The sequence below is a fragment of the Mustelus asterias genome, chromosome 7 (assembly GCF_964213995.1).
Source record: "Mustelus asterias chromosome 7, sMusAst1.hap1.1, whole genome shotgun sequence".
Lineage (NCBI taxonomy): Eukaryota > Metazoa > Chordata > Chondrichthyes > Carcharhiniformes > Triakidae > Mustelus > Mustelus asterias.
Window position 1 is genome coordinate 35,137,126 of NC_135807.1, and position 17,092 is coordinate 35,154,217.

Genomic DNA, 17,092 nt, shown 5'->3' on the forward strand with positions numbered 1-17,092 from the left:
TGGAGAGATTCCCTGCTCTGGGGCTTTATTGGTTGTTCAAAGCACGGGACATTTATCAGTTATATTGCTCTTAAAAGGACAGCCACCTCACCTGGCCACCTCCAGTTAACACTTAAATGGCTGCTGTGAATGGCAGGGATGCATTCCCTGCCAATCCTTTGGATAGAAAACCTCACCTGCAGAAAAATTGTGCCCAAAGATATTAATTTACAATTCCAGTAATGTTTTAGTCTAGTAGCATTCTGACGAGTTGGAAGATTGTGGGCTCAAGGATACTCCAGGACTTGAGCACAAAACCCAAGGCTGAAACTCTGCTACATTACTCAGGGAGTGCTGCATTGCTCAAGGCGCCATCTTTCGGAAGATATGCAAAAGCCAAGTCCTGCCTGCGCTCTCAGGTATCCGTGGCTCTCATGTGGAGGAGATGTTCTCGCAAAGAAGCCCAACATTGTAATTTCTGAATTGTACACGGAGTGTGAAAGATGGAAAGCGGACTTCTAACTAACATGTCCACCACCTCAGTCCCAGCTCCCTGGCTAAAATACCAGGAGGCGGGGGAAGCCTAGCCCATGGCCACCCTGCTGCAATTTAATACTGGGAACAACTCGATTGATGCAGCAATGGTGTAATGGGCGTGGCTGTGTGCTGGATAAATGAATTAAGATGGGTCTTCACGATCACAAGGTTTTTTTTCCTGAGTGATGAGATGGCTGAGCTGCTTGCAGTCCTGATTCTAAAATGGTGGCCTGAACAACACAAAGAGATCAACCCATTGGATTCACTGGAATCAAGATTGTCGGGATAGATTTCCGGAATTAGCGCTTCCCATGCAGAGCTTCATGTGACAGGAGTGATTATTTGGAGACTCGGGTGTAATGATCAGTGCGTATCCCTTGGTTACTCATCCTTTAATCCAGATTAGTGCCGCTCGTGCATCGCCTGTCACAACATTAGAATTCAGACCATTGTGCTGAGGATGATTCACCTCAACAGATGATAAATCGATCAAGTGACATCCAAGTCCCCAAAGTGCACTTCCATTGCATAAATACCTTAGCATAAATCCAAAATTGACCTGGATGAGGGGATATCACCCCCCACCTGCTTCATACCACATAGGAACTAACTCTAGTGTAGTATCAAATCTAAAGTTAAAAGATCCCCCAAGCCTTGGACGTTCTGGGTACTTGTCAAATGTACCCGAAGTAATGAAAATATATGGATAGGGGGCACTACCTTTTTAAAATTCATTCATGGGATGTGGGTGCTTCACGAGAAAAAGCTTTTTCACATAACAAGTGGTTAAGGTCGTGAATGCACTGTCGAGTGGAGGCAGGTTCAATCGAAGAATTCAAAAGGAAATTAATTGGACTGTTATCTGAAGAGGAAGAATGTGCAAAGTTACAGGAGAAGATGGGAGAATGGTGCTGGGTAAATTGGTAATTCAGAGAGTCGGCCCCAACACAGAATGGACTCCTTCTGCACTGTAACAATTCTGCGAAACATGTGGATAGAAATTGTCCCATTGGGAAGACGCAGCACGGGTTTATGAAAGGCAAATCATGTTTAACTAATTTAGTGGAATTCTTTGAGGACATTACGAATGCGGTAGACAACAGGGAGTCGGTGAATGTGGTGTATCTGGATTTCCAGGAGGCATTTGGTAAGGTGCCGCACAAAAGGCTGCTGCATAAGATAAAGGTGCACGGCATTACGGGTAACGGATTAGCATGGATAGAGGATTGGTCAACTAACAGAAAGCAAAGAGTGGGGACAAATGGGTGTTTTTCTGGTTGGCGATCAGTGACTAGTAGTGTGCCTCAGGGATCAGTGTTGGGTCTGCAATTGTTTGCAATTTACATAGGTGATTTGGAGTTGGGGACCAAGTGTAGTGTGTCAAAGTTCGCAGATGATACTGAGATGAGTGGTAGAGCAAAGTGTGCAGAGGGCACTAAACATCTGCAAAGTTTAAGTGAGCGGGCAAGGGTCTGGCAGATGGAGTGCAATGTTGGTATATGTGAGGTCATCCATTTTGGTAGGAACAACAGCAAAATGGACTACTATTTAAATGGTAAAAAATTGTAGCATGCTGCTGTGCAGAGGGACCTGGGTGTCCTTGTGCATGAATCATAAAAAGTTGGTTTGCAGGTGCAGCAGGTAATTAAGGAGGCAAATGGAATTTTGTCCTTCATTGCTATAGGGATGGAGTTTAAAAACAGCGAGGTTATGTTGCAGCTGTATAAGGTGCTGGTGAGGCCACACCTGGAGTACTGTGTACAGTTTTGTTCTCCTTACTTAAGAAAGGATATACTGGCCCTGGAGGGGGTGCAGAGGAGATTCACTAGGTTGATTCCGGAGTTGAGAGGGTTGGCTTATGAGGAGAGACTGAGTAGACTAGGGCTATACTCATTGGAATTCAGAAGAATGAGGGGAGTTCTTATAGAAACATATAAGATTATGAAGGGAATAGATAAGATAGAAGCAGGGAAGTTGTTTCCACTGGCAGTGAAACTAGAACTTGGGGGCATAGCCTCAAAATAAGGGGAAACAGATTTAGGACTGAGTTGAGGAGGAACTTCTTCACACAAAGGATTGTGAATCTGTGGAAATTCCCTGCCCAGTGAAGCAGTTGAGGCTACCTCATTGAATGTTTTTAAGGCAAGGATAAATACATTTTTGAACAGTAAAGGAATTAAGGGTTATGGTGAGCGGGCGGGTAAGTGGAGCTGAGTCCACAAAGATTAGCCATGATCTTATTGAATGGCGGAGCAGGCTCGAGGGGCCAGATGGCCTACTCCTGCTCCTAGTTCTTATATTCTTATTAAACCGTCATTGACAAAAACTGCCATGCAAACCAGCTCAATGAGCAAAGGAGCTGCCTTTGGGTCCAGCACTAATGGAATAACTGGCAGAGGTGACAACTGTAGAACTCCAACAACCATTGTTCTTGTTGCCATCCACTAACTGAGCAGTGAACAGGAATTGAACCCTGGAGCCTTTGTCTAGCGGCTTGGTTTCACAATTGGGAATGCATTTACAAATGGAAGCACAGCAGCCGCATTAAGAAAATTACAGATCAGCACATTAAATATCAAATTCAAAACTATTGATATTTTAAAAGATGCACATTCTTCCCATGTCTGCATGGGTTTCCTCCGGGTGCTCCAGTTTCCTCCCACACTCTAAAGATGTGCAGGTTAGGTTGATTGGCCATGTTAAATTGCCCCTTTGTGCCAGGGGGATTAGCAGGGTAAATACATGGGGTTACGGGGATGGGGCCTGTGTGGGATTGTTGCCGGTGCAGGTTGATGGGCTGAATGACTTCATCCTGTACTGTAGGGATTCTCTGAAGAAATCCAGATAAGATCTATGGCTTATATTGTAAAGTCTGAAACAGAATCCAATAAAATTGATAAAATATTAAAAATGTTTATTAAGGCAGGCTGTGGAATATAAAAAGAAGAAAATACTTAGCAAACAGTTCACAGGCAGAAAGATAATAGAGAAGCTGATACATTGTGTTGGATGTAATTAAAGTATCAGGGAAACTTGAGGGAAAAAAATGAATAGTAATTCAAAATGGTAGTCTAATTACAATCACAACACTACAACTCTTCAGTAAAATACAGGAAACACTGGAGATATGCTACACACGAGGGGGTAATTTAAACATTGAGAGATGGTGTGAAACTGGTAACATTGGTAATATTGGCACCCAATACATGATTTCCTGTTCCATTCGACAGAAAAATTGGGAGTGATATATAAAAAGTGGCTAATTCGATTAAAATACGTATTACACCATTGCCCAAAGTTAAAATTATCCCCTGCTACCCCCTCCACCGTTGAGTCCAAATGTCATTGTCAAAAGCAGTGTTGAACCGAGGAGCAGTGACATATGAAAACAGAATAGATGGTCAATATTGTGATCGTAAGCCCTTAGTCAAAGTTCAACTCTGTTAAGGATTTACATCTTAAACAACATTAACTCGTCGTTTCTCTTTTCAGATGTTGACGAGTTTGCATTAAACTTCTAGATTTTCATTTCAAGTCTCCACTTTTTTTTCTTCTTCTGGAAGAAATGGTGAAGAGCGGTTGGCACTTTTAGTGTGGGTCCTCCATTAGCAGTGGATCTTCTACCTGCTTGTGCCAGTCTGAGGAGGTGCCCACACTTAACCCATCCCTTCAGATGCTGACCAGGCCTGCTGTGCACTTGCAAGACCTTTTTTGGTTTGATTTCAGATTTCTTGCTTCATGTTTTATTTTCTTCCCAGCATTATGTTCCTCGTACACAGTGCCGTAGGTTGCACTTTAAAGGAACCCGGTGTGACTCCAAGATTTAACATCTCCTGGCTGAATTGGGATTGCCATAGGAAACAAAGACCACTCCACTTTCTTTAGCATTTGGATGTGAATCTTCTGCCAGCTTCACTGGGCTCTGCAGGTCCCTGTTAAGAAGGGGAGAAGTAGCAACTTCATATCTGGGTGGCGCTTGAACAACTTCATATGTTGATGAGGTTCTGGACTCTGATTGCTTTGTGACTGTGGTTGAGGTTTTTGATGTAATAATTTTGTTCCCAAATCGATCAATCTCTTCGTATTTTTCCATGACAGTCTTCGTACCAACTATCTCACCTCCATCAGGCCCCGTCTTAAACTCTATGACACTTTTGCTTCTCTGAGGGACCGGGCTCTGCGTTCTATCAATGACATTGCCTTTAAATCCACTTAAAGGACTACAGCCAGTGGGGGCATTTTCGCAGGCACTGACAATGTTGCTTCCATTCCTATTCTTGGCATGAATGAACTCATCGGTGTCTCTCAGCGTGGAGTTCTTCCTGCATTCAGACTGCTGCTTCATTGTCTCAGCTTTAGCACTCTGCATCCTAACGTCCTGGTATCCATTGCAAAGAATTGAATCCTCAAGGTCGTTGCATGTCGTCACTTCCGGAGATCGGGGTGGGACATCCTGCTTATGAGGAGCGGGAGAAATGCACACACACTCTCTCGGTTGAGCTGACAGGTCTTTTTTTAAAGAATCTGTAGGTTTTCTAGCTGCCGATTCGATGGAAATGTAGGAAGGAGATGATGGTGTGCTCACACGGGCTGGGATAGCTGGAATATTTAACTGTGGCCTGGCTTGTTTCTCTGAATTGTTTAACTTTTCTTTTCCCTCTTTAAGTTCTTTAGTTTTTTCTGCACCTGACTTGCTGGAGACCAAACTGATTTTTTTGATATTGCCGGACAGGGGGCTTGAAGCAGCTCCCAATGATTCTCCGAAGAGGCCAGAGAGTCCTGCAATGTCAGATTCCGATTTCAGATTGGAGACAGAATAGAGAGCCTTTTTAATGGACTCTTCAATGTGTAACAGTTTTGCCAATGTCTGCTCCTTCAGATAGATGATCTCTACACTTGCCCTTTCAAGATCTTCAAAAACAAGTTCCACAGAGGACAAACCTTCGAATTCCTCCTTGGCTACCCTTGGCTGATTCTGCAGTGCATCCTTTCGGCGATCAATTGGTTTGATTGGCTTAACCATCTTATTCTTAGGGACCACCCAATCAGGCACATTCTCAAATAAACTCTTGAGTCCTTTCACATCTACTTTGAAAGTTTCCTCTTCAAACTCTTTCACTTGAGACAAGATCTTCTGCAGCTCTTCTCGCTTCCTCAGGTTTTCAAATATCTCCATTGCTGCCTTCACATTTCCTCGCATTATTTCCTCCTTGTGAACAGATAGTCTTTTCCTGCGATCGTCTTCAGTCTCTTTCCCCTGCTGTCGGTTTCCTCTCATTATAACCGTCTCTGATTGCAGGCTGCTTTGCTGCTCTGTGCGCAACGGTTCCCGTTGGCGATTTGCAACTGATACCTGGTTACTGAACCCATGCTGATCAACACGTCTTTGGCACTGGGTAATTTGGGACTGCGGTTGTTCGGGTGACACGCTGACTGACTGTTGCGGGTGCAACTCTGGACTCGGTTGAGGCTGTTGATGACTCTTTTGTGTCTTAGCCGTGGCTGAGGTTTTTGGCATAATTTTAACTTTGTTTGGTAAAGCAGGCACACCCTCTGTCATTATCACATCCTCCTTCAGACCATTGGCCTGGTTCGTTTGGAGAGAACTTGGCCTGTTCTGGGTGCCAGAAGTATGAAGAGCAGCTTTAAATCCTTGAGACATTTCAACACTCACTGCGCTTTGCTCTGAATATGATGACTTGAATCCCTGGATCTTTCCTGTTGCAGTCAATTCCTTTGATACAACTTGTTCCCTGTTCATTGGGCCACTGGCCTCGACAAGGCTTTCAGAGCAGCTCCTCCCTCTTGGTTGACACATCTCTTGTGATGCCACACTTTCTGCGGGGCTAGTTAACATTACAGTTGGCAGGCTGAGTCCTTCCTTCCTTTGCTTGAATTTCTCTTCTGCCAACTGCAAGGGAGTTCTCGTTAGTTTGATGGAAGGTGCCGCTGTCCTAGATTTTGGTTCTGATAGAGACTGCTCATTGTGCCCTTTCATCTGAACACTCTCACCTTCTGACAGACGGGCAGCTTCTGTATGCAGTGATGCTCTGGTAGGTTTTACTGGGGTCATAAACTTGGGTGAGTTGCAGGCTGTAGAAGGGGTTGAATATGGCATGGCTGGTGCATAGTTTTTTGGTGGATTAGGTGGACTCGGAACAGAATGGTTCGCTTGTAAATGTTCAGGCTTCGGAGGCGGAATGGGTTTGCCCCCCTGCATTGTCAAGTGCCTGGCAGGGACTGCCTGTGGCTTCGGCGCGATAGTTTGCTTGGGCGAGATGTTCCTTTCATGAGTCTTGGGTGGAAGAGGTGGAGGGAACTGGGAAGTAGCTGGGATTTTCGTTGGAACAGCCTCGGACAGGTTGCAGGGAAAAGAGCTGCCCTCTACAGACGGTCGACCGCAAGCCTCTCTCGATGGCTCAGGGGACTTGGTCACTGGAACTGGAGGAGGAAACTCAGTGTCAGATTGTGATAGCGAAATTTGATTACAAACAGCTCTAACACCACTTTTCTTTTGGTCGCACGGCTGTGACTGGCCTGCAGTTCTATATATCATGGCAGCTTTAAAGTCGCCTTTGGAAACATTCATATTAGCTTTTCCCAGAGAATGGAGAGCTGCCTGCAAGTTACCTCGGACCACATCCTCTCTCTCGACAGGCTTCTGCTCTGCCACTGAATTCTTTAAAGATTCTATGGTTGATTTTACGTCTCCCTTGATAATTATCGCCTGATCTGCCACTGCCCGATCTTCCTCCTCTAAGTTAGTGGGCGAGTACTGACCATGAGTCTGCATGTGTTCTGAAGCAGTTCCTATTTCGTCTCTGCCATTTTTAACTATCTTGGTTAAATGTTCACCTTTCTGACCTTCATTAGAGTAAGCTGAATATGACTGAATATGTCCTGGCCCCTCATTGGCACTGACCTGTTGAGTATTCTGTTGGTTCTTTAGCTGGTGAGGCTGAGTGACAGTCACATGGGCACTCGTTCTATGCCTTGGCAACGTGGTGGCTTGCTGCTGAGTGGATGTTTGGGCATTTTCCTTCACCTTTTCCACTGCATTCTTGTACTGAACAGCTTGATGACATTGCTGAGATGTTGCTGAGACTTGGGTGCTACTTTTGAAGTGTTCTCGTGTGCTAGATTTGTGCTGGATTGTCTGCGCTTCAGCTGTAACCTCTCTAAGGCTCTCCATCGCTACTCGAAGGTCCTGACCTGTGGCACTTGCCGTCCTTAACTCTGACACTGCAAGGGATGCATCGCCTCCTGAATGGACAGAAGGTGCTGAATGCTCTCCAACTCTCACTCCTCTTTCACAAACGAATTCCTTTGGTGCAACCAGAGGGCCTTTCACATTGTCATAGATAACTTCTTCCCTGTCCAACTGTCTTCTTTGATACTTTGCATTCTTCAATGACTGCAGTGGAGCCTTAACATCACCAGCCATAAACTCTTCTTTCTCCATCATAACAGACTGAGTCGCAGCCTGACCCAAAGACTGACCCACAGGATTGGTATCACCGCCTGATATTTCTTCTTTCTGACCAATATCATGGGCAGTCTGGGCTTCAGTTAAGAAGTATTTCTTGGTTCCTTTGACATCCCCTGGTACAATGTCGTCTACCGTTCTTTCAATTTGTCCTCTATTCTCTTTCAAATTCCGTATAGCACCTTCCACATCACCACGTACAATCTCCTCTTTCTGGGAAGAAACTGAAGGGTCATCAGATTCCTCATCTCTGTCTTTGAGATGGTCCAGTGTACCTGATTCAATGCACGTTGTGTACAGTTGGACATTCCCCCTCTCATTCTCCTCACGTTTGACTCTCGTTGACATTGTTTGCTGTTTGGTAGAAGCAAGAAGGCTATCAATAGTAGATTTTACATCCCCTTTGATCACCTCTTTCTCAACTCCTTCATTTTGGAGATGATTAACTAGCAAATAAACAGTGATCTGAGCAATTCCCCTTTCAGTCTCCTGAATCAAAATACCTTTGTTGACTTTATTGTCTTGTGTAAGAAGACCATAAAGTTCATTAACAATGTCTCCTTCTTTCCTAACACTAACTTCGGACAGGGAGAACAGCTGAACCTTGTTTGAAGAGATTCTCCCACTTTCATCTTCCTTCAGCACAATGCCTTCAGGATGGAGGGATTCCTTCCTTTGGAGCAACTGCCACAGAATTCTCTGTAAATTACCACCAATAACCTCTTCTTTTAGAATATGTGGACCATCCTGACTCACCAGTTGATATTTGGCCATTTTTAGAACGCCCATCTCACTTGATTCAATGATAAGTCCCCTTGATGTAATGGCATTGCAGTTGTAGAGAGTCTGTAAGCTTGTATAGACACTTTGTTCTGTTGTCTCGGCACTCTCTGTGCTACATTGAGCACAAATGAATGTGTCCAGGGGTGTTGTTTCAAATAACCATGTCGTGGTCTTCACGTCAGCGTCTGTCACTTTTTCATTGGTTTCTTTGCTCATTGAAGTATCTGAATCTTTTAAACTGTCCAATGGTTGGGACTCAAACAACCAAGTGCACCTTTTTACGTCTCCCCTCTGTACATCTTCTCGGTGGACAGTGTTCGCACCAGTGCTTTCTTCAGCTCCTCCCTTCAAGGAGTCAATGGGGAGATTTTCAAACAGCCATGTTGATGTCCTGACATCTCCACTCTGAACATCACTGACACTGACCATCCTCACATACTTGCGGCTTATCTGCTGCTCTTCAAACAGTTGCTTGCTTGCTTGCACGTCTCCTCCTCGGACATCATCCACCACTTTTACTCCTTGGTGCGCTTCATCTATGATTGAATCCAAAGGCTGGGTCTCAAATTTCCATCGAGCTGCTGTCACATCTCCCTGGTGCACATCCTCCTGTGTAACAGCTCTGATCACAAACACTTCCTCCTGTGGCTTGATTGTATCCAATGGTTTGGTTTCAAAGAGCCACCTAGTACCCCTTACATCTGCCCTCATGATTTCCTCCTTCTTTGCTGTAGTAACTTCATGATATTGACCTTCTTTATCTCGGATTGCATAAAGGGGTTGTGTTTCAAACAGCATGGTGCACGATTTCACGTCACCAGTAGCAACTGACTCTTCCTTTCTGGAACTGAGTTCCATGATATCAGTTTCATCTTTTATCTGATCCAATGAGCAGGTCTCGAAAACAAACCTTTTGCCACCAACATCACCTCCCTTTACTTCAGTGATGGTGTTCCTGGGTGTGGTCTCCTCTGCCATGTCTTTAATGGAGTCAATTGGGCAATTCTCAAACAGCCAGGTGAACTTGTGAACACAACCTGACCCAGACTGCGTGGCATCTACCTGCGTGGATTTGAAGCTCTTTCCCTTTTCCACCACATCGCCTATTTCACTGAGCGAGGTGCTTTGGTAGATTTCTTTCACCCTCGATACATTCCCTGACTGGATGTCCACCTCGCTTGTGTATCTCATATTCTGTGCCTCGTCCAACCCCTCAGCGATATTGCCAATTTGTTCTGTTTCAAAAAGGTGCTTTGTGGTCTTCACATTTACCCCTTTAACATCATCCAGGTTTGCACTGAAGACTTTCAGGTGCTGTTCTCCATTCTCATTGATGCTGTCCAGTGCTTGCGTTTCAAACAGCCATGTGTATGATTTGACATCGCCTTTTGGTTGAGCTTCATCCTGCTGCTTGGTCTCTACTTTTTCATACAAAGCATCCATCGGCTGTGTCTCAAACAGCCACTTACATGTCTTCACATCACCCTTTATCACGTCTTTGTTGTCAGAGCTTTGAATTTCTGTTTTATTAACATTGGCGTGTATGACGTCAAGTGGCTGGGTCTCAAATAGCCATCTTGTTGTCTCCATATTGCCAGCTCTCATCTCCTCTTTGGTGATGCCTTTAACCAGTTCCACATTTTTAATATCTTCATCAAACTGATCCAAGCAGCGGGTTTCAAACATCCATCTGTAATGTTTGACATCTCCACTGATGACTTGTTCACGACTGACTGTCTTGACTTGATGGCAATGACCAGCACCATCCATGATGGCGTAAAGAGGGATGGTTTCAAAGAGAGCTTTGTTTTCATTTACATTTCCAGCCAACACTTCAACCTGCCGCTCAGCAGAGATTTCATCTGAATTTTTAATGCTATCAAGAGGTAGAGTTTCAAAGAGAGATTTATAAGTTTTGACATCTCCCTTCTGTATCTCTAATGTCTTGTCGAGGTTGGAGGTCTCACTTTGTTCCTTGCTAATACTATCCAGGGAGCAGCTTTCAAACATATGAGCTCTTTGCTTCACATCTCCCTTCTCTTCTTCTGTCACGACTCTCTTTAAGTGGCCAACTTCAAAGCTGTCCTTCAAACTTTCCATTGGCTGTGTCTCAAACAACCAAAGACTGCTGTGCACATTGCCTCCAATTATTTGTTCTTTAGCAACCTCTTCGGACGAGCTTTCCTTTAATGAGTCAAGGGACTGAGTTTCAAAGAGCCAACACTTCTTATTCACATCTCCTCCTTCTATTATCTTCACACTAGCCATGCAATCTGACTCCTCAGTTTGCTCGTTGATGGTATCCAGTGCCTGTGTTTCAAAGAGCCACCTTTTCCTGCCAACACCACCTTGTTGAGTTTCTTCCAAGGAGATGCCGCGAATAATTTTTACCCTTGAGAAGTCTCTATTAATGCTGCCCAGAGGTTGAGTTTCAAAAAGCCAGCGGGCACTTTGGACATTACCACTCTGTTGGATTTCCTCCCTGCAGATAGACTTGATTTGATGGATGTTCCCGACAGTATCTCGAATGGCACACAGCGGTTCTGTCTCAAATAACTTCACTGTCTTGTTCACATCCCCTTTCAGTTCCTGGATTTCTGAGCGCAGTTGCAGAATGCTGCTCTCTTCCACTGAGTTGCTACGTCCCAAATCACCCAAGGGAAGGGTCTCAAACAACAATTTTGCACCTCTTACATCCCCTTTCTGCACATGTTCTTTCAGGACTGCTTCTTGCAGCTCATTCTCCTTGGAGTAGATTTGATTCAGGGAATCCATAGGCTGAGTTTCAAACAACCACAGCGCTGTGCGGACATCGCCCTTTGTTTGTTCTTTCCCATCGCTTGAGATTCCGGAAAATTCTGAATGCTGGGCACTGATGTCATTAATTGTTTGGTTTTCAAACTTCCATGATGTGCTTTTCACATCACCGCTGACGATGGTCTCTTCCTCCTTCAGCTTCTTAGCCGCTTGGTGATCTCCAATGGTGTCCAGTGGCCAGTTGTCAAATATCCAGCGCATGGATTGCACCTCAGTTTGAAGCGTAGTGTTGGCACTGCCGCTCGCGCCAGATGCTAAAGCAGCAGCTGTCCGTTCAGCATCCAACACCTCAGCCCACTCCTCATTGACAACCTCCTGTAGGTTTTTCCTCAGCTCTGGGTGCATGTGCTTATAAAGCCTCTTCAATTCATTAATTTGGCGCTGCTGGTGAAATTGGGCAAAGGTTTGGTGTGGAGGGGGTGGTATATTTTGCGGTTGGTCTTCCACTGTTACGCTTGGCTTGGTAGCAGCCTCGAGGATGTCAGGCGGTGGGGGTGGTGGTAGAAAATCATTCTCCAAGTTCTGAGTCCCACCTGACTGTTGGATCCTATCCAAGGTCTGTGCCATCTTTAGTAAAACAAGGTTACATGTGAGGATTTAGCAAAAGTACCTTGTGCTGCAGCATGCAAATGTGGTTTAGTATTGATCAAAATTCAAGTCAAACGGTTAATAGTGAATATTTTTTAAAGCATTGCTGTAGCTTTCTCCAGTCCTGTTGACACAGTTCATGCAGTGTGGACTGATGAGAGGTGAATACCAATACGCAAGACCTCTTCACACCACAAAAAGCAGCACCATAAATTATTCCAACAAGATGTTTTCATCCAAAAAAAAATGCCAGTGTGGAAATGACAAGTTTTCTTCAAACTAGGTCAAAATTATCTAAACCCTATGCTGACTATGGGTGAGATTACTCCTGGAATGTATTTTATGGACCTAAACTTCAAAGGAACGTAGATGCTTTGGAAATGCTCAGAGAAAGATGGCTCGAATAATTCCAGAATGGTTCCAGAACTAAAGTATGAGAAAAGATCCTGGAATTGAGCACACGAGGGAGCATCATCCAAAACGTTCAGGTGATATAATAAATACTTGATACTTTGAGAGCTCAAAACGGCTGTGCTGTAGCCTTCTGGAGAAAGGGTGCCATACGTTAGCCTTTAGTGTGCTCTGTAGTCCTCTGAGTTTCCTATCACTTTTGCACTGATGAGTAGCTTAAACCACTTTACATTGATGCAAAGGAGTCAGGAAAAACGCAGCCTAAAATATCACAATGCGTAGATAATGCAGCTGCGAGCAGGCTAACTGGGACTTGTAAGAAGAACAATGTTATAAGTAAACTATGAGTATAGAACTGGAGATGGAAAATTACACATTCAGCAAGAGTTGAACAAGATAAAATTGGAAGTTAAAGGCATACGTGGAAACAGAGATCTGGTGAAAAATAATGGGCCTGGTATTGGTGGAAGTCAACTGGTCAGGACTGAATAAGGTACATGTAAGTATAGATAGGTAGTATGAAGTTTGCTTAACAGAATTAGGGGAACAGAAGACTATTAATGCAGAACTTCTCCTCATGAGAGTAAGTGGGTGAGTTAGAATACATAATAGAATCATAGAATTCCTACAGTGCAGAAGGAGGCCATTCAGCCCATCAAGCCTGCACCGACAACAATCCCACCCGGTTCCTATCCCTGTCACCCCATGTATTTATCCCACTAGCCCCCCTGACACTAAGGGGAAATTTAGCATGGCCAAATCCATCTAACCCGCAATCTTTGGAGTGTGGGAGGAAACCGGAGCACCCAGTGGAAACCCACTCAGACTCAGGAAGAACGTGCAGACTCCACACAGACAGTGACCCAAGGCTGGAATTGAACCCAGGTTCCTGTTGCTAACCACTGTGCTGCCATGCCATCCTAGGGTTTGTTGCCTGTGGAAGGAGCTTAAATGAGTGGGTACAATCTACCAGTCCAGTCTGGAGCTAACCAGCTGCCCAACTGTAATTAAATATTGACTGCATACACTCAAACTATTGTGAAAATTTATTGACATATCAATGGAATGTCTAAAGATACCTATGTATCTTGACAATAAAATCAAACAGGTGATGACATCAGTAGAGTAGGCAATAAATAATAGTTTATGTTAACGGGAACCAGGGCGTACAATATCTCTTGAGTAAGTTAGTTATCAAAGCTAAAAAAAAGATTTCTTTTGGAACCTATGGAATGCCATTACAACTCTCTTTCCTCCATCTCTGTAGTTTACATGATATCGAGTCCAGCCCAGACACGATGGGCTGAAGGCCTCTTTCTGCACCATAACTTTTCTATGGAATGAACTTGGTGCCTTTGATGTAAAGTAAGTGAAGGTTACATCAGAGAAGCAGCAGAAGTCCTACCCCTCGCTAGCCCAGAGTGCCTGAGTATTAATAACACAGCAAACAAAAATGTCTTAAAGGGGAAAACATTATCATTTCAGGAAGAACGATGACCCAAAGAGCTCAATGCAGTATCTTGTCCTACTGTTTTCATGTGCAAATGGTAAAGTTTTTGTGCTATTATGGTGTTTTTGTCAATAGTGTTGGTGAATGCTGTTATAAAAACAGTATAATTAGCCTTTTGTTGACATGATCCCCCTTTAAGACATTTGTTAATCAAAATCACTGCAAATTTCACACACAAACACATATGCAGTGATAGTACTTCCAGGTCAAGGTGTAGCAGATTTTATACAATATTAAAATACCACAGATTACTTTTGCTACTAAGAATATATCAATATTGGCATTGAGGTGGGTGTGTGATATTTTGAATGGTGAACAATAGAATATAGACTTTGTCCTTCTCAACTTGGACCGGAGAAAGGATTTTGAACTGAGCGTCACTAAGGTAAGGAATTGGTGGAAACAAGTTTAACATGTTGGAGAGAGCAAGTTGATGTAATAAATTAGGGCAAACACACAAGTAATCTATTCAAACTTAATGCCTTGTAAGTGATCTTCCTCGAGCATATTGGGTTTCTATTTACGCTGATATGGGGACTATCCAAAGAATTGAGCCTAATCATGTGTTAGTCAATGTCCAAAGATTAATGATAGATGCAACTTATCTTTTGATGAGTTTATGCTGGACATTGAATGTAAACTTAGCACCAAGGTGGCACACATTAGGAAATGTCAAACTCATTTCACTTAGTGTCCATACCACTGGTGGAGAGAGGAGACTTTCATGCCATTAAAGCTAGATTTGAACACAAATACCAGAGGTGGAAATGTGACTTCAAGATCCTTAGCAAGTAGTCTAGTGGATCTATTCCAATTCCTAATTCAAACCTTTGAGTGAAATTAAAAACAATCAGATATCAAAATGTTTATCTTTAAATGTATCTGGCATGGTCCCTTGATCTCTTAGAATTATAAAACTTATAAAATTCTAACAGGATTAGGCAGGGTAGATTCAGAAAGAATGTTCCCGATGGTGGGGGAGTCCAGAACTAGGGTTCATAGTTTGAGGATAAGGAGTAAACCTTTTAGAACTGAGGTGAGGAGAATTTTTTTTCACCCAGAGAGTGTTGAATGTGTGGAATTCAATACCACAGAAAGTAGTTGAGGCCAAAATGTTGTGTGATTTCAAGAAGGAATTAGATATAGATCTTGAGGCTAAAGGGATCAAGGGATATGGGGGGAAGGCAGGATCAGGATATTGGATTTGATGATCAGCCATGATCAAAATGAATGGTGGAACAGGAGCGAAGGGCCGAATGGTCTACTCCGCTCCAAGATTCTAACAGACTGGAAGTTAAAAATGAAAAAAAAACAAAGTAACTTGGCAGAAATCTCTCCTGTCATGAGGCAACAAGCCAGAGTCAGATGCATTCCAATCCCTAACGAGAAGGAATGAAAATGCAGAAGAGGGATGACAGGGGAGGAGGCAGTAAGGTCATTTCCCAGAATCTCTCATGCTATCCTGTTAAAGGCCCTCTTCGGAACATTATTAAAAGGGGTGTCATGGAGGGTAGGCTAGGGACAGTGTGACAATGTGCAGTGTGGACTTGGGAGGATGGAAATGGGAAGTGAGGAATAGAACCAATGTAATGTCAGCCATTGAGGCCACTGGAAAATAAAATCAATGAATGTGTCATTAAACACACTCTTTTCTCCTACCTTGAGCTGGTGAATGTTGTTCACTGATTGATGAATACTCTCTTGAGAAGAAATGATCTAAAAATAAATCAAATAAATTGATAACTATAGGCCTCAGCAGGCACCAACCCATTTTGAAACCCAATGAATCCAGAAGTTTAAATAGAAGTTTACTCAAACATAATTGGTAGTAGATGTTAGCATCGCTCCTCTGCTACACTCAATATGTGCCCATCTGCCACTGCTCCCTCCTCAGGATGCCTCAGTTGCTAATTACATAGATCTGAGACATACAGGTTAGAAAACCCATATTCATAGGTTTCAGTCTCGCTTGGTATTACCAGATTATCTCAGCTGGAGAGAGAAGGAAACGGAGAGAGAAGGAAAATCAGATTGGAATTCCTCTCCCGACCCTAGGGTTTTAAAAAATTACTTCAAGGGATGTGGGCATCACTGGCTAGGCCAGCATTTATTGCCCATCCCTTATTGCCCTTGAGAAGGTAGTGGTAAGCTGCCTTCTTGAAGTGCTGCAGTCCATGGTACACCCACAGTGTTGTTAGCGCAGCAGTAGCAGGGTATTGACCAAGTGACAGTGAAGAAACCGTGATATATTTCCAGGAAGGGATGGCGAGTAACTTGGAGGGGAATTTGCAGGTTGTAGTGAACCCATGTATCCACTGCCCTTGTCTGATGGATGAGGTAGCCAATTGGATACAAAATTGGTTTGATGACAGAAGACAAAGGGTGGTTGTAGAGGGCTGTTTTTCAAAATGTAGGCTTGTGATCAGCAGTGTGCCTCAGGCATTGGTGCTGGGTCCACTGTTATTTGTCATTTATATGAATGGATTGGATGAGAATTTAGTATACATCATTAGTAAGTTTGCAGATATCACCAAGATTGGTGACATAGTGGACAGTGACGAAGGTTATCTAGTATTGCAAAGGGCTGTTGATCAAGTGGGCCAGTGGGCTGATGAATGGCAGATGGAGTTTAATTTAGGTAAATGCAAGGTGATGCATTTGGTAGATTGAACCGGGAAAGGACTTACTTAGTTAATGGTAGGGCATTGGGGAGGGCTATAGAACAAAGAGATCTAGGAGTACAGGTTCATAGCTCCTTGAAAGTGGAGTCACAGGTGGACAGGGTGGTGAAGAAGGCATTTGACATGCTTAGTTTTATTGGCCAGAACATTGAATACAGGAGTTGGGACATCTTGTTGAAGTTGTACAAGACATTGGTAAGGCCACACTTGGAATACTATGTACAGTTCTGGTCACCTATTATAGAGAGGATATTATGAAATTAGAAAGAGTGCAGAAAAGATTTACTAGGATGCTACCGG

General features: G+C 43.6%; 1 protein-coding gene across 4 annotated transcripts in view; it reads right to left on the minus strand.

Annotated features, from left to right (window-relative positions):
• Positions 1-3,256: 3,256 nt before the first annotated feature.
• The window catches only part of LOC144495620 (xin actin-binding repeat-containing protein 1-like), a 34,910-nt gene continuing 21,074 nt past the window's right edge, over positions 3,257-17,092 (minus strand). For 2 of the 4 annotated variants that reach the window (XM_078215843.1, XM_078215844.1), the window contains 2 exons: positions 15,771-15,827; positions 3,414-12,169 (listed from right to left, as the gene is read on the minus strand). In XM_078215843.1, coding sequence (XP_078071969.1) covers positions 4,340-12,169 — 7,830 coding nt within the window. In that variant the 5' untranslated portion in view covers positions 15,771-15,827 and the 3' untranslated portion in view covers positions 3,414-4,339. Of the gene's footprint in view, positions 3,389-3,413; positions 12,170-15,770; positions 15,828-17,092 lie in introns of those variants that run through there. The other 2 variants (XM_078215845.1, XR_013498301.1) reach the window with 2 other exon arrangements.